This window comes from Bombina bombina, chromosome 7 (genome assembly GCF_027579735.1).
Source record: "Bombina bombina isolate aBomBom1 chromosome 7, aBomBom1.pri, whole genome shotgun sequence".
In the NCBI taxonomy this organism is placed as follows: Eukaryota; Metazoa; Chordata; class Amphibia; order Anura; family Bombinatoridae; genus Bombina; species Bombina bombina.
Genome location: NC_069505.1, coordinates 146,964,631 through 146,983,098, shown reverse-complemented (window position 1 = coordinate 146,983,098; position 18,468 = coordinate 146,964,631). Strand labels below are relative to the sequence as shown.

General features: G+C 41.0%; 1 protein-coding gene across 9 annotated transcripts in view; it reads right to left on the bottom strand.

The window, feature by feature from the left end:
* The window catches only part of ANO5 (anoctamin 5), a 599,368-nt gene that overhangs the window by 272,682 nt on the left and 308,218 nt on the right, over window positions 1-18,468 (bottom strand). For all 9 annotated transcript variants that reach the window (XM_053720371.1, XM_053720372.1, XM_053720374.1 and 6 more), the window contains one exon: window positions 15,123-15,407. In XM_053720371.1, coding sequence (XP_053576346.1) covers window positions 15,123-15,407 — 285 coding nt within the window. The remainder of the gene's footprint in view (window positions 1-15,122; window positions 15,408-18,468) is intronic.

Genomic DNA, 18,468 nt, shown 5'->3' with positions numbered 1-18,468 from the left:
AAGCCATAAAGCTCTTCTATTTAGAATAGCTAAAAAGACATGCATTTGACATTGATCTTCATAACATCAAACATAGCATCAAAAATAAAATGATTTGTATGTTGAAGTTAAATAATAATTTTAGATAATTCAGAATCTGAAGACAACTGCTGTGCTAAACTGTCCAACCAAAAAATTAGAAGCAGCAGCATCAGCCATAGATATAAAAAGGTCTAAGAATTAGCCAGTATGTAAATATGCCCTTCTTAGATCATTTTCAAGCTTTCTATCTAAAGGATCCTTAAAAGAAGTACTGTCTTTCATAGGAATAGTAGTACATTTGACAAGAGTATAAATTACCCCATCAACTTTAGGAACTGTTTCCCAAAGTTCTAAATTGGCTACAGGTCAAGGATACAATTTCTTAAACCTAGAAGAAGGGTTAAAAGAGGTAACAGGCTTAGACCATTCTTTGGCAATCACATTAGAGATAGTGTCAGGAATAAGAAATACTTCAGGAGTAATAACAGTAGTCTAAAATACAGAATTTAGAAGATTACTAGCTTTATCATCAGGAGGTTTAGACTCCTCAATACCAAAAGTAAACAAAACTACCTTCAAGAAAGAACGAATATATTCTATCTTAAGTAAAAAAGATTTGTCTCCGATGTGGCATCCTCTGAAACAGAAGAAACCCCATCAGTATAGGACACTTTAGTATGCTGAAGGTCAGAACTTAATTCACTAGATTTAGGAAAATGCTGCAAAACTCTTTTACGTTTATTTGAAGGCAAAATAGCAGTCATTGCCTTCTCTATAGCAGCAGCCATAAAATATTACATTTCTGCAGTAATGCTATGTACATTAGACTGAGATGGAATAACAGTGGGTGTATTTGTACTCATAGATACTGTATATTATCAGCCTTTAACAATTTGTCAAAACAAGAGCCACATAATTGAGCTGAAGAATTTAGATCAGCTTTATTACAACAAACACACTTAGCTTTGGTAGATACGTGTTCAGGCAGTTCAAACCATATTGTAACATAAGAGGCAGGTTCAGTTTGAGACATAATTGCAAAAAAAAAAAAAAAAAAATTAAAATAAAAAAAATGAATCCTGCAAAATTTATATCTATGCTCCTATATACAGTATGATATATAGAACAGGCTTTAGAGCAGTGTTTTTCAACCAGTGTGCCGTGGCACACTAGTGTGCCGTGAGAGATCCTCAGGTGTGCCACGGCAGACTGACAACAGTGTGACATATTTTTTAAACTTTGCTTGTTTTTTACTCCCAGTGCAGGGGTAGTTTGTAGGAGGCATGGCATAACAGCACAATGCATACAGTATGTGTGTGTTTGTGTGTATGTGTATATATATATATATGCTGTATTAGGCTACAACGTGTGATTTTTTTTAAAATTTTGGGATGGTGGTGTGCCACAGGATTTTTTAATGTAAAAAAGTGTGCCATGGCAAAAAAAGGTTAAAAATCACTGCTTTAGAGAATGGGAAACAGACCGAAAATTTATAAAAAAAAAAAAAAAAAAAAAAAAAAAAAAAGGATTCATAAAACGCTGCATGAAAGCTCACTAAGTGTTTTCTGAGAACACTGAATGAGCTGGGGCGGAGCTTATAACAGCAATTTTTGGTGCCAAAAAATTACGCAAAATGATGACACGTCACCCTATGACATAAATAGCAACATCACAGACGCAACATACAAAGCTGTAGTGGATTTCTAATACACCTATCACTCTACTAAAAGCAGGCAAGAATTTTGAATGTATATACAAAAACAGAATTTATGTTTACCTGATAAATTACTTTCTCCAACGGTGTGTCCGGTCCACGGCGTCATCCTTACTTGTGGGATATTCTCTTCCCCAACAGGAAATGGCAAAGAGCCCAGCAAAGCTGGTCACATGATCCCTCCTAGGCTCCGCCTACCCCAGTCATTCGACCGACGTTAAGGAGGAATATTTGCATAGGAGAAACCATATGGTACCGTGGTGACTGTAGTTAAAGAAAATAAATTATCAGACCTGATTAAAAAAACCAGGGCGGGCCGTGGACCGGACACACCGTTGGAGAAAGTAATTTATCAGGTAAACATAAATTCTGTTTTCTCCAACATAGGTGTGTCCGGTCCACGGCGTCATCCTTACTTGTGGGAACCAATACCAAAGCTTTAGGACACGGATGAAGGGAGGGAGCAAATCAGGTCACCTAAATGGAAGGCACCACGGCTTGCAAAACCTTTCTCCCAAAAATAGCCTCAGAAGAAGCAAAAGTATCAAACTTGTAAAATTTGGTAAAAGTGTGCAGTGAAGACCAAGTCGCTGCCCTACATATCTGATCAACAGAAGCCTCGTTCTTGAAGGCCCATGTGGAAGCCACAGCCCTAGTGGAATGAGCTGTGATTCTTTCGGGAGGCTGCCGCCCGGCAGTCTCATAAGCCAATCTGATGATGCTTTTAATCCAAAAAGAGAGAGAGGTAGAAGTTGCTTTTTGACCTCTCCTTTTACCGGAATAAACAACAAACAAGGAAGATGTTTGTCTAAAATCCTTTGTAGCATCTAAATAGAATTTTAGAGCGCGAACAACATCCAAATTGTGCAACAAACGTTCCTTCTTTGAAACTGGTTTCGGACACAGAGAAGGTACGATAATCTCCTGGTTAATGTTTTTGTTAGAAACAACTTTTGGAAGAAAACCAGGTTTAGTACGTAAAACCACCTTATCTGCATGGAACACCAGATAAGGAGGAGAACACTGCAGAGCAGATAATTCTGAAACTCTTCTAGCAGAAGAAATTGCAACTAAAAACAAAACTTTCCAAGATAATAACTTAATATCAACGGAATGTAAGGGTTCAAACGGAACCCCCTGAAGAACTGAAAGAACTAAATTGAGACTCCAAGGAGGAGTCAAAGGTTTGTAAACAGGCTTAATTCTAACCAGAGCCTGAACAAAGGCTTGAACATCTGGCACAGCGGCCAGCTTTTTGTGAAGTAACACAGACAAGGCAGAAATCTGTCCCTTCAGGGAACTTGCAGATAATCCTTTTTCCAATCCTTCTTGAAGGAAGGATAGAATCCTAGGAATCTTAACCTTGTCCCAAGGGAATCCTTTAGATTCACACCAACAGATATATTTTTTCCAAATTTTGTGGTAAATCTTTCTAGTTACAGGCTTTCTGGCCTGAACAAGAGTATCGATAACAGAATCTGAGAACCCTCGCTTCGATAAGATCAAGCGTTCAATCTCCAAGCAGTCAGCTGGAGTGAAACCAGATTCGGATGTTCGAACGGACCCTGAACAAGAAGGTCTCGTCTCAAAGGTAGCTTCCAAGGTGGAGCCGATGACATATTCACCAGATCTGCATACCAAGTCCTGCGTGGCCACGCAGGAGCTATCAAGATCACCGACGCCCTCTCCTGATTGATCCTGGCTACCAGCCTGGGGATGAGAGGAAACGGCGGGAACACATAAGCTAGTTTGAAGGTCCAAGGTGCTACTAGTGCATCCACTAGAGCCGCCTTGGGATCCCTGGATCTGGACCCGTAGCAAGGAACTTTGCAGTTCTGACGAGAGGCCATCAGATCCATGTCTGGAATGCCCCACAGCTGAGTGACTTGGGCAAAGATTTCCGGATGGAGTTCCCACTCCCCCGGATGCAATGTCTGACGACTCAGAAAATCCGCTTCCCAATTTTCCACTCCTGGGATGTGGATAGCAGACAGGTGGCAGGAGTGAGACTCCGCCCATAGAATGATTTTGGTCACTTCTTCCATCGCCAGGGAACTCCTTGTTCCCCCCTGATGGTTGATGTACGCAACAGTTGTCATGTTGTCTGATTGAAACCGTATGAACTTGGCCCTCGCTAGCTGAGGCCAAGCCTTGAGAGCATTGAATATCGCTCTCAGTTCCAGAATATTTATCGGTAACAGAGATTCTTCCCGAGACCAAAGACCCTGAGCTTTCAGGGATCCCCAGACCGCGCCCCAGCCCATCAGACTGGCGTCGGTCGTGACAATGACCCACTCTGGTCTGCGGAATGTCATCCCTCGTGACAGGTTGTCCAGGGACAGCCACCAACGGAGTGAGTCTCTGGTCCTCTGATTTACTTGTATCTTCGGAGACAAGTCTGTATAGTCCCCATTCCACTGACTGAGCATGCACAGTTGTAATGGTCTTAGATGAATGCGCGCAAAAGGAACTATGTCCATTGCCGCTACCATCAACCCGATCACTTCCATGCACTGAGCTATGGAAGGAAGAGGAACGGAATGAAGTATCCGACAAGAGTCTAGAAGTTTTGTTTTTCTGGCCTCTGTCAGAAAAATCCTCATTTCTAAGGAGTCTATTATTGTTCCCAAGAAGGGAACCCTTGTTGACGGAGATAGAGAACTCTTTTCCACGTTCACTTTCCATCCGTGAGATCTGAGAAAGGCCAGGACAATGTCCGTGTGAGCCTTTGCTTGAGGAAGGGACGACGCTTGAATTAGAATGTCGTCCAAGTAAGGTACTACAGCAATGCCCCTTGGTCTTAGCACAGCTAGAAGGGACCCTAGTACCTTTGTGAAAATCCTTGGAGCAGTGGCTAATCCGAAAGGAAGCGCCACGAACTGGTAATGTTTGTCCAGGAATGCGAACCTCAGGAACCGATGATGTTCCTTGTGGATAGGAATATGTAGATACGCATCCTTTAAATCCACCGTGGTCATGAATTGACCTTCCTGGATGGAAGGAAGAATAGTTCGAATGGTTTCCATCTTGAACGATGGAACCTTGAGAAACTTGTTTAAGATCTTGAGATCTAAGATTGGTCTGAACGTTCCCTCTTTTTTGGGAACTATGAACAGATTGGAGTAGAATCCCATCCCTTGTTCTCTTAATGGAACAGGATGAATCACTCCCATTTTTAACAGGTCTTCTACACAATGTAAGAATGCCTGTCTTTTTATGTGGTCTGAAGACAACTGAGACCTGTGGAACCTCCCCCTTGGGGGAAGTCCCTTGAATTCCAGAAGATAACCTTGGGAGACTATTTCTAGCGCCCAAGGATCCAGAACATCTCTTGCCCAAGCCTGAGCGAAGAGAGAGAGTCTGCCCCCCACCAGATCCGGTCCCGGATCGGGGGCCAACATTTCATGCTGTCTTGGTAGCAGTGGCAGGTTTCTTGGCCTGCTTACCCTTGTTCCAGCCTTGCATTGGTCTCCAAGCTGGCTTGGCTTGAGAAGTATTACCCTCTTGCTTAGAGGACGTAGCACTTTGGGCTGGTCCGTTTCTACGAAAGGGACGAAAATTAGGTTTATTTTTTGCCTTGAAAGGCCGATCCTGAGGAAGGGCGTGGCCCTTACCCCCAGTGATATCAGAGATAATCTCTTTCAAGTCAGGGCCAAACAGCGTTTTCCCCTTGAAAGGAATGTTAAGTAGCTTGTTCTTGGAAGACGCATCAGCCGACCAAGATTTCAACCAAAGCGCTCTGCGCGCCACAATAGCAAACCCAGAATTCTTAGCCGCTAATCTAGCCAATTGCAAAGTGGCGTCTAGGGTGAAAGAATTAGCCAATTTAAGAGCATTGATTCTGTCCATAATCTCCTCATAAGGAGAAGAATCCCTATCGACCGCCTTTATGAGCTCATCGAACCAGAAACACGCGGCTGTAGCGACAGGGACAATGCATGAAATTGGTTGTAGAAGGTAACCCTGCTGAACAAACATCTTTTTAAGCAAACCTTCTAATTTTTTATCCATAGGATCTTTGAAAGCACAACTATCCTCTATGGGTATAGTGGTGCGTTTGTTTAAAGTGGAAACCGCTCCCTCGACCTTGGGGACTGTCTGCCATAAGTCCTTTCTGGGGTCGACCATAGGAAACAATTTTTTAAATATGGGGGGAGGGACGAAAGGAATACCGGGCCTTTCCCATTCTTTATTAACAATGTCCGCCACCCGCTTGGGTATAGGAAAAGCTTCTGGGGGCCCCGGCACCTCTAGGAACTTGTCCATTTTACATAGTTTCTCTGGGATGACCAACTTGTCACAATCATCCAGAGTGGATAATACCTCCTTAAGCAGAATGCGGAGATGTTCCAACTTAAATTTAAATGCAATCACATCAGGTTCAGCTTGTTGAGAAATGTTCCCTGAATCAGTAATTTCTCCCTCAGACAAAACCTCCCTGGCCCCATCAGACTGGGTTAGGGGCCCTTCAGAAATATTATTATCAGCGTCGTCATGCTCTTCAGTATCTAAAACAGAGCAGTCGCGCTTACGCTGATAAGGGTTCATTTTGGCTAAAATGTTTTTGACAGAATTATCCATTACAGCCGTTAATTGTTGCATAGTAAGGAGTATTGGCGCGCTAGATGTACTAGGGGCCTCCTGAGTGGGCAAGACTCGTGTAGACGAAGGAGGGAATGATGCAGTACCATGCTTACTCCCCTCACTTGAGGAATCATCTTGGGCATCATTGTCATTGTCACATAAATCACATTTATTTAAATGAATAGGAATTCTGGCTTCCCCACATTCAGAACACAGTCTATCTGGTAGTTCAGACATGTTAAACAGGCATAAACTTGATAACAAAGTACAAAAAACGTTTTAAAATAAAACCGTTACTGTCACTTTAAATTTTAAACTGAACACACTTTATTACTGCAATTGCGAAAAAATATGAAGGAATTGTTCAAAATTCACCAAAATTTCACCACAGTGTCTTAAAGCCTTAAAAGTATTGCACACCAAATTTGGAAGCTTTAACTCTTAAAATAACGGAACCGGAGCCGTTTTTAACTTTAACCCCTTTACAGTCCCTGGTATCTGCTTTGCTGAGACCCAACCAAGCCCCAAGGGGAATACGATACCAAATGACGCCTTCAGAAAGTCTTTTCTAAGTATCAGAGCTCCTCTCACATGCGACTGCATGCCATGCCTCTCAAAAACAAGTGCGCAACACCGGCGCGAAAATGAGGCTCTGCCTATGCTTTAGGTGTCTAAAACAGTGCCTGCCGATATTATATATCAAAATACCCAGATAAAATGATTCCTCAAGGCTAAATATGTGTTAATAATGAATCGATTTAGCCCAGAAAGAGTCTACAGTCTTAATAAGCCCTTTTTGAAGCCCTTATTTACGATCGTAATAAACATGGCTTACCGGATCCCATAGGGAAAATGACAGCTTCCAGCATTACATCGTCTTGTTAGAATGTGTCATACCTCAAGCAGCAAGAGACTGCTCACTGTTCCCCCAACTGAAGTTAATTGCTCTCAACAGTCCTGTGTGGAACAGCCATGGATTTTAGTGACGGTTGCTAAAATCATTTTCCTCATACAAACAGAAATCTTCATCTCTTTTCTGTTTCTGAGTAAATAGTACATACCAGCACTATTTTAAAATAACAAACTCTTGATTGAATAATAAAAACTACAGTTAAACACTAAAAAACTCTAAGCCATCTCCGTGGAGATGTTGCCTGTACAACGGCAAAGAGAATGACTGGGGTAGGCGGAGCCTAGGAGGGATCATGTGACCAGCTTTGCTGGGCTCTTTGCCATTTCCTGTTGGGGAAGAGAATATCCCACAAGTAAGGATGACGCCGTGGACCGGACACACCTATGTTGGAGAAAACAAAATGTACCTAAATAAAGCTTAATGGATACTTCTATTATAGCTGCATAAAATGTGATTATTAACATTCCATGAGACTAACATAATTTATAAATAAATTACTAGCTCCAAAATAAACCCTGTATGTTTCACAGACTGTACCAACCTTGACAAATATTCAGCCACAAATAAAGTCGCTAAAAAAGAGCACTGAATTACTGACTTAAGGCATGTATACAAATATATAACAACTTTAGGTAAAAAGTTCCCAATCCATAGCTGAGAGTGTCTTATATAATAAAAGTATATACTTACCGTGTAAGATACCCATCCACATATAGCAGCCAGTTAAACCAGTACTGAAACATATTAGCAGTGGTAATGGTATATAAGAGTATATTGTAGATCTATAAAGGGAGGCAGTAGATGAATCCCTGCAAACGATTTACAGAGAGCCTTATAAAAAGCATTGCCATAGGTGAAAACATTGTATCATCATCAGGCAATACTCCCTTCACATCCCCCAGACAAACACTGCTCTTAGAGAGGAACTGGGCTTCAATATGCTTATAAGCGCCTTTTAATAAAGAAATCAAGCACATCATGCTTCACTACCTCCTAAGGAGGCAAAGTTTTTAAAACTGAGGTATGAGTGAGGTGTATTTATAGGCATTTGAGGTTTGGGAAACTTTGTCCCCTCCTGGAATGTATATCCCATCAGTAACTAGCTTGTGGACTCTCGCTACCTATATGAAAGAACTTAGCATTTGCCAGTGAAATGATAGCATGAAATATACCAAAATGGGCCTAGATCCATACCTTGGATGTCCCAGAAGTGAAGGGGTTAAACAGTCAATCACAGCATGTGGGTAAAGTGTTCACATAAGGGTCAGACTTTAACAAATAACCTTAGATAGTGACATTCTGAGATTTTGAATAACTTTATTACTATTTTAAGCTACCTCCTCACCCCGTCTCCACTCCAAAAAAAAAAAAGTAGAAACATGAATTTTTACAATGGCATGTTATATTTTATAGTCTGACAAAAAATATCTTGTGTTGTAATTAAAACAAACGTGAGTTAGGTATTTTAAATAAATTATTGTGTTTGTCATTCTCCAGGGCCCATCCTAAGTTACAACTCTGACCTTTAGAATGAATAAAGACTTGGCAAGTCATAGGGCTCAAGTCCAAGTCAAGTCTCAAATAATTGCTGTCAAAGTCAAGTCACAAGTCTTCCTTGATTATGTCGAGTCACAAGTCATCAAATTTGTGACTTGACTCCAAGTCAAGCGTTTCTAGTCAACACTTTGAGACAAGCTCCTGCTGAGCATGTGCAAGAGTTCAAATTGTATACATATATCAGTCTGTGGTTTGCTGATGGCTGTGACATGATACAGGGGGGCAGGGTATTGGTTGGAAATTTAAAAATTTTCAGAAATGTAAAAAAACAAAAAAAACACAATCTACTCATCTGAAACTCAGAGTATGTGCTATTGCATACTCCTTATATAATGCTTTTGTTCATAATACAATTCTACTGTATAACAGAATTTATGTTTACCTGATAAATTACTTTCTCCAACGGTGTGTCCGGTCCACGGCGTCATCCTTACTTGTGGGATATTCTCTTCCCCAACAGGAAATGGCAAAGAGCCCAGCAAAGCTGGTCACATGATCCCTCCTAGGCTCCGCCTACCCCAGTCATTCGACCGACGTTAAGGAGGAATATTTGCATAGGAGAAACCATATGGTACCGTGGTGACTGTAGTTAAAGAAAATAAATTATCAGACCTGATTAAAAAAACCAGGGCGGGCCGTGGACCGGACACACCGTTGGAGAAAGTAATTTATCAGGTAAACATAAATTCTGTTTTCTCCAACATAGGTGTGTCCGGTCCACGGCGTCATCCTTACTTGTGGGAACCAATACCAAAGCTTTAGGACACGGATGAAGGGAGGGAGCAAATCAGGTCACCTAAATGGAAGGCACCACGGCTTGCAAAACCTTTCTCCCAAAAATAGCCTCAGAAGAAGCAAAAGTATCAAACTTGTAAAATTTGGTAAAAGTGTGCAGTGAAGACCAAGTCGCTGCCCTACATATCTGATCAACAGAAGCCTCGTTCTTGAAGGCCCATGTGGAAGCCACAGCCCTAGTGGAATGAGCTGTGATTCTTTCGGGAGGCTGCCGTCCGGCAGTCTCGTAAGCCAATCTGATGATGCTTTTAATCCAAAAAGAGAGAGAGGTAGAAGTTGCTTTTTGACCTCTCCTTTTACCGGAATAAACAACAAACAAGGAAGATGTTTGTCTAAAATCCTTTGTAGCATCTAAATAGAATTTTAGAGCGCGAACAACATCCAAATTGTGCAACAAACGTTCCTTCTTTGAAACTGGTTTCGGACACAGAGAAGGTACGATAATCTCATGGTTAATGTTTTTGTTAGAAACAACTTTTGGAAGAAAACCAGGTTTAGTACGTAAAACCACCTTATCTGCATGGAACACCAGATAAGGAGGAGAACACTGCAGAGCAGATAATTCTGAAACTCTTCTAGCAGAAGAAATTGCAACCAAAAACAAAACTTTCCAAGATAATAACTTAATATCAACGGAAAGTAAGGGTTCAAACGGAACCCCCTGAAGAACTGAAAGAACTAAATTGAGACTCCAAGGAGGAGTCAAAGGTTTGTAAACAGGCTTAATTCTAACCAGAGCCTGAACAAAGGCTTGAACATCTGGCACAGCGGCCAGCTTTTTGTGAAGTAACACAGACAAGGCAGAAATCTGTCCCTTCAGGGAACTTGCAGATAATCCTTTTTCCAATCCTTCTTGAAGGAAGGATAGAATCCTAGGAATCTTAACCTTGTCCCAAGGGAATCCTTTAGATTCACACCAACAGATATATTTTTTCCAAATTTTGTGGTAAATCTTTCTAGTTACAGGCTTTCTGGCCTGAACAAGAGTATTGATAACAGAATCTGAGAACCCTCGCTTCGATAAGATCAAGCGTTCAATCTCCAAGCAGTCAGCTGGAGTGAAACCAGATTCGGATGTTCGAACGGACCCTGAACAAGAAGGTCTCGTCTCAAAGGTAGCTTCCAAGGTGGAACCGATGACATATTCACCAGATCTGCATACCAAGTCCTGCGTGGCCACGCAGGAGCTATCAAGATCACCGACGCCCTCTCCTGATTGATCCTGGCTACCAGCCTGGGGATGAGAGGAAACGGCGGGAACACATAAGCTAGTTTGAAGGTCCAAGGTGCTACTAGTGCATCCACTAGAGCCGCCTTGGGATCCCTGGATCTGGACCCGTAGCAAGGAACTTTGAAGTTCTGACGAGAGGCCATCAGATCCATGTCTGGAATGCCCCACAGCTGAGTGACTTGGGCAAAGATTTCCGGATGGAGTTCCCACTCCCCCGGATGCAATGTCTGACGACTCAGAAAATCCGCTTCCCAATTTTCCACTCCTGGGATGTGGATAGCAGACAGGTGGCAGGAGTGAGACTCCGCCCATAGAATGATTTTGGTCACTTCTTCCATCGCCAGGGAACTCCTTGTTCCCCCCTGATGGTTGATGTACGCAACAGTTGTCATGTTGTCTGATTGAAACCGTATGAACTTGGCCCTCGCTAGCTGAGGCCAAGCCTTGAGAGCATTGAATATCGCTCTCAGTTCCAGAATATTTATCGGTAGAAGAGATTCTTCCCGAGACCAAAGACCCTGAGCTTTCAGGGATCCCCAGACCGCGCCCCAGCCCATCAGACTGGCGTCGGTCGTGACAATGACCCACTCTGGTCTGCGGAATGTCATCCCTCGTGACAGGTTGTCCAGGGACAGTCACCAACGGAGTGAGTCTCTGGTCCTCTGATTTACTTGTATCTTTGGAGACAAGTCTGTATAGTCCCCATTCCACTGACTGAGCATGCACAGTTGTAATGGTCTTAGATGAATGCGCGCAAAAGGAACTATGTCCATTGCCGCTACCATCAACCCGATCACTTCCATGCACTGAGCTATGGAAGGAAGAGGAACGGAATGAAGTATCCGACAAGAGTCTAGAAGTTTTGTTTTTCTGGCCTCTGTCAGAAAAATCCTCATTTCTAAGGAGTCTATTATTGTTCCCAAGAAGGGAACCCTTGTTGACGGAGATAGAGAACTCTTTTCCACGTTCACTTTCCATCCGTGAGATCTGAGAAAGGCCAGGACAATGTCCGTGTGAGCCTTTGCTTGAGGAAGGGACGACGCTTGAATCAGAATGTCGTCCAAGTAAGGTACTACAGCAATGCCCCTTGGTCTTAGCACAGCTAGAAGGGACCCTAGTACCTTTGTGAAAATCCTTGGAGCAGTGGCTAATCCGAAAGGAAGCGCCACAAACTGGTAATGTTTGTCCAGGAATGCGAACCTCAGGAACCGATGATGTTCCTTGTGGATAGGAATATGTAGATACGCATCCTTTAAATCCACCGTGGTCATGAATTGACCTTCCTGGATGGAAGGAAGAATAGTTCGAATGGTTTCCATCTTGAACGATGGAACCTTGAGAAACTTGTTTAAGATCTTGAGATCTAAGATTGGTCTGAACGTTCCCTCTTTTTTGGGAACTATAAACAGATTGGAGTAGAACCCCATCCCTTGTTCTCTTAATGGAACAGGATGAATCACTCCCATTTTTAACAGGTCTTCTACACAATGTAAGAATGCCTGTCTTTTTATGTGGTCTGAAGACAACTGAGACCTGTGGAACCTCCCCCTTGGGGGAAGTCCCTTGAATTCCAGAAGATAACCTTGGGAGACTATTTCTAGCGCCCAAGGATCCAGAACATCTCTTGCCCAAGCCTGAGCGAAGAGAGAGAGTCTGCCCCCCACCAGATCCGGTCCCGGATCGGGGGCCAACATTTCATGCTGTCTTGGTAGCAGTGGCAGGTTTCTTGGCCTGCTTTCCCTTGTTCCAGCCTTGCATTGGTCTCCAGGCTGGCTTGGCTTGAGAAGTATTACCCTCTTGCTTAGAGGACGTAGCACTTTGGGCTGGTCCGTTTCTACGAAAGGGACGAAAATTAGGTTTATTTTTTGCCTTGAAAGGCCGATCCTGAGGAAGGGCGTGGCCCTTACCCCCAGTGATATCAGAGATAATCTCTTTCAAGTCAGGGCCAAACAGCGTTTTCCCCTTGAAAGGAATGTTAAGTAGCTTGTTCTTGGAAGACGCATCAGCCGACCAAGATTTCAACCAAAGCGCTCTGCGCGCCACAATAGCGAACCCAGAATTCTTAGCCGCTAACCTAGCCAATTGCAAAGTGGCGTCTAGGGTGAAAGAATTAGCCAATTTGAGAGCATTGATTCTGTCCATAATCTCCTCAAAAGGAGGAGAATCACTATCGACCGCCTTTATCAGCTCATCGAACCAGAAACATGCGGCTGTAGCGACAGGGACAATGCATGAAATTGGTTGTAGAAGGTAACCCTGCTGAACAAACATCTTTTTAAGCAAACCTTCTAATTTTTTATCCATAGGATCTTTGAAAGCACAACTATCCTCTATGGGTATAGTGGTGCGTTTGTTTAAAGTGGAAACCGCTCCCTCGACCTTGGGGACTGTCTGCCATAAGTCCTTTCTGGGGTCGACCATAGGAAACAATTTTTTAAATATGGGGGGAGGGACGAAAGGAATACCGGGCCTTTCCCATTCTTTATTAACAATGTCCGCCACCCGCTTGGGTATAGGAAAAGCTTCTGGGAGCCCCGGCACCTCTAGGAACTTGTCCATTTTACATAGTTTCTCTGGGATGACCAACTTGTCACAATCATCCAGAGTGGATAATACCTCCTTAAGCAGAATGCGGAGATGTTCCAACTTAAATTTAAATGCAATCACATCAGGTTCAGCTTGTTGAGAAATGTTCCCTGAATCAGTAATTTCTCCCTCAGACAAAACCTCCCTGGCCCCATCAGACTGGGTTAGGGGCCCTTCAGAAATATCATTATCAGCGTCGTCATGCTCTTCAGTATCTAAAACAGAGCAGTCGCGCTTACGCTGATAAGTGTTCATTTTGGCTAAAATGTTTTTGACAGAATTATCCATTACAGCCGTTAATTGTTGCATAGTAAGGAGTATTGGCGCGCTAGATGTACTAGGGGCCTCCTGAGTGGGCAAGACTCGTGTAGACGAAGGAGGGAATGATGCAGTACCATGCTTACTCCCCTCACTTGAGGAATCATCTTGGGCATCATTGTCATTGTCACATAAATCACATTTATTTAAATGAATAGGAATTCTGGCTTCCCCACATTCAGAACACAGTCTATCTGGTAGTTCAGACATGTTAAACAGGCATAAACTTGATAACAAAGTACAAAAAACGTTTTAAAATAAAACCGTTACTGTCACTTTAAATTTTAAACTGAACACACTTTATTACTGCAATTGCGAAAAAACATGAAGGAATTGTTCAAAATTCACCAAATTTTCACCACAGTGTCTTAAAGCCTTAAAAGTATTGCACACCAAATTTGGAAGCTTTAACCCTTAAAATAACGGAACCGGAGCCGTTTTGAACTTTAACCCCTTTACAGTCCCTGGTATCTGCTTTGCTGAGACCCAACCGAGCCCCAAGGGGAATACGATACCAAATGACGCCTTCAGAAAGTCTTTTCTAAGTAACAGAGCTCCTCTCACATGCGACTGCATGCCATGCCTCTCAAAAACAAGTGCGCAACACCGGCGCGAAAATGAGGCTCTGCCTATGCTTTGGGAAAGCCCCTAAAGAATAAGGTGTCTAAAACAGTGCCTGCCGATATTATTATATCAAAATACCCAGATAAAATGATTCCTCAAGGCTAAATATGTGTTAATAATGAATCGATTTAGCCCAGAAAAAGTCTACAGTCTTAATAAGCCCTATTTTGAAGCCCTTATTTACGATCGTAATAAACATGGCTTACCGGATCCCATAGGGAAAATGACAGCTTCCAGCATTACATCGTCTTGTTAGAATGTGTCATACCTCAAGCAGCAAGAGACTGCTCACTGTTCCCCCAACTGAAGTTAATTGCTCTCAACAGTCCTGTGTGGAACAGCCATGGATTTTAGTGACGGTTGCTAAAATCATTTTCCTCATACAAACAGAAATCTTCATCTCTTTTCTGTTTCTGAGTAAATAGTACATACCAGCACTATTTCAAAATAACAAACTCTTGATTGAATAATAAAAAACTACAGTTAAACACTAAAAAACTCTAAGCCATCTCCGTGGAGATGTTGCCTGTACAACGGCAAAGAGAATGACTGGGGTAGGCGGAGCCTAGGAGGGATCATGTGACCAGCTTTGCTGGGCTCTTTGCCATTTCCTGTTGGGGAAGAGAATATCCCACAAGTAAGGATGACGCCGTGGACCGGACACACCTATGTTGGAGAAATAATGCTCAATGTCTCTTTTTGTAAGGAAATATAAATGCAAGGGTAAGGTGTGGGATTATAACACCCAGGTTTGTTACAACTGAGAATTCTATACGTACAATTCTGTTTCTTGTGGCTGGAGAAAAGAAGGAATTCTCATCTTCTATGAGGAAGAGTTCCTGTTTTTGCTTGCTGAAGGGAGCAGTAAAGTAGTCTGGCTCAGGATGCATTACGTTCTCCGGAAGCCTAAATGGCTTGAGCACAAAGTGCAATGGGTTCTCCATCGGAGGAGGTATATCATTTTCTTTGATGGGCACTTTGATGTTGAGCACCTCAGCATAGGTAGATAAAACTTCCCAAGGTGCATGAATTTTAACAAAATATGTTTTCCCATTTTCAGATTCCTGTGAAAAACAAGAGAAAGTGAAAATAGTCATATGAAAGTAATTTTAGGGGCACTCAAGTCAAAATTAAACTTTCATTACTCAGATAGAAAACACAATTTTAAACAACTTTCCAATTATCTTCCATTATCTAAATATGCAGTGTTTTTATTTGCATACTTCCTGAGGCACTAGCACCTACTGAGCATGTGCAGGATTCACAAAATATACGTATATGCATTTGTGATTGGATGATGGCTGTCACATGATGCAGTGGGAGGGCAATAGAACCAACTTTAAAAGGGATAGTAAACACCAAAAATGTTATTGTTTAAAAAGATAGATAATCCCTTTATTTATAATTCCTCAGTTTTGCATAACCAACACGGTTATAAAAATACACTTTTTATCTCTGTAATTACCTTGTATCTAAGCTTCTGCTGACTGCCTCATTATCTCAGATCTTTTGACAGACTTGGAAATTAGTGCTGACTCTTAAATAGCTTCACATGCATGAGCACAATGTTATCTATATGAAACACATGAACTAACGCCCTCTAGCTGTGAAAAACTGTCAAATGCATTTAGATAAGAGGTGGCCTTAAAGGGTTTAGAAATTAGCATATGAGCCTACCTAGGTTTAGCTTTTAACTAATTAGCGCTGCGGAATCTGTTGGCACTCTACAAATAACCAATATTATTAATAACTAAGAATAACAAGAGAACAAAGCAAATTGATGATAAAAGTAAATTAGACAGTTGTTTGAAATTACATGACCTATCTAAATCATGAAAGTTTAATTTGGACTTTACTATTCCTTTAAAAATTTGTCAGGAAGAAATCTACTACTCGTCTGAAATTCAAATTAAGAGCTTTTGCATTGTCTTTTTAATATGCATTTGCTGATTAAGCTATTCTACTGAGGTTAGTGGCCCTTTAACCGTAAATAAATGTTATACATAATGATGTATTCACAGCAAAGATTTGACTGGGAATAATATGTAGATGTATTTTTAAAAATATTAGTTATTTAAATACAGAAGATACGTGTAATTGTTTAGTTTCTATAAATTCTATAAATATGTTGCCGGTTTTATATCTGTCCCTAATTGTCCTCCGCAGAAGAGATAGAGAAGGGGAAAACCTAGGTTCCAACATGGTGGTGCCAATACTTGATAGAAACTCAGGGAAAGTCAGAAAACCAACAGTTTTCAAACATAAATAACTGGAAAAGGCAACAAAAATAATTAAAATATATTGCAACTATTTATATAAGTACATATAAAGGGACACTGAACCTAAATGTTTTCTTTCATGATTCAGATAAAGCATGCAATTTTAAGCAACTTTCCAATTTACTCCTATTATCATTTTTTTTATTCTCTTGCTATCTTTATTTGAAAAGCAAGAATGTAAGTTTAGAAGCCGGCCCATTTTTTGTTCATAACCTGTATTGTCCTTGCTGATTGGACAGCACCAACAAAAAAGTGCTGTCCAGGGTACTGAACAAAAATTGGCTGGCTCCTTAGCTTAGATGCCTTCTTTTTCAAATAAAGATAGCAAGAGAACGAAGAAAATTGATAATAGGAGTAAATTAGAAAGCTGCTTAAAATTGCATGCTCTATCTTAATTATGAAAGAAAAAAATTGGGTTTAGTGTCCCTTTAAATATTTTATATTATAATCTCAAACTGTTTAATTTTCATTTAAAGGGATACTAAACCCAGATTTGTTTCCTTTCATAATTCAGATAGAGCAGCAATTTTAAGCAACTTTCTAATATACTCCTATTATCAATGTTTCTTTGTTTCCTTGCTAACTTTATTTAAAAAGCAGGAATGTATCGATGGTATTGTTCAGCACCCTGGATAGCGCTTGCTTATTGGTGGCTACATTTAGCCACAAATCGGCAAGCGCTACCTAGGTGCTAAACCAAAAATGGGTCGGCTCCTAAGCTTTACATTCCTGCTTTTTCAAATAACGATAGCAAGAGAACAAAGAAAAATCATAATACGAATACATTAGCTCTGTAAATTTGCTCTGTCTGAATTATGAAAGAAAGAATTTGGGTTTAGTATCCCTTTAAGTCCATAAAAAAGTGAAGTACAACAGGCTAATTTTGAAAAGCTGTGCCCACAAAAAAAGTTGGTCTATGCTACATCATAAAAAGTTTAAATTTGTGTGCAAAAGATAATACAAAAATAATTTAGTTTTAAAATAAATGAATTTATAAAATAAAGCATAAATTAGGTTTTTATTATTTATCCCCCTTTATTCCTGCAGTTTAAAATAGTGTGTGTGTGTGTGTGGGAGGGGGTGGGGGGTTCAATTTGGAGAACTGGAAGCACACACTGCAGATTTCCCAAGTCTAGCCCTGATGCATATCTGTCCCTAACTGGCCTCAGAAGAGATGATCACACAAGGAACAACAAAACAATGGAACTTTTTCTAAAAAAAAAAAAAAATGACCATTGTTAGCCTTGGATTGGCTCCTCCAAATAAGGCAAGTGTGGGGGAATTTTGGCTATTGAAAAACAACTACAGCAAAAAAAGGTGTAAATGCATTAAATAAATTCACATTCACTTAGAATAACAATTTATTGCAAGACTGCAGAACAATGAGACAATTATAAGGTTAAAAAGTCATTCCATTGTGTTCACACACGCACAGATCAGTGATCATTTTTAAAAGCATAAACAAAGCAATTCATTATTAGTGAATTCTTCTATAACTGTCTGTTGTACAAAATGAACATGCTGATACTGATACTTGCCCTATATAAAATACTGCTTACCAATTAACTTAATTGTATCATTAAAGGAAAGGTCAAAATGGACATGTGCATGCGTGCATTTCAGTTTTAAATAGAAGCATTTTTTGAATATACTTCCATTAGCAAAAATGCTTCTAGTAAAAGTTCCTACTGTTTGTCAGAGGCATATGCACATATGCTGTGAGGGCCTGTGCACCAGTATTCAAACACTACACTTTCTCGGAGTGTCAGCAGTAACTTCTATGACCCAATTAAAGGGGCATGAAACCCCCAAATTTTTATTTTCTTTATTCAGATAGAGAATACAA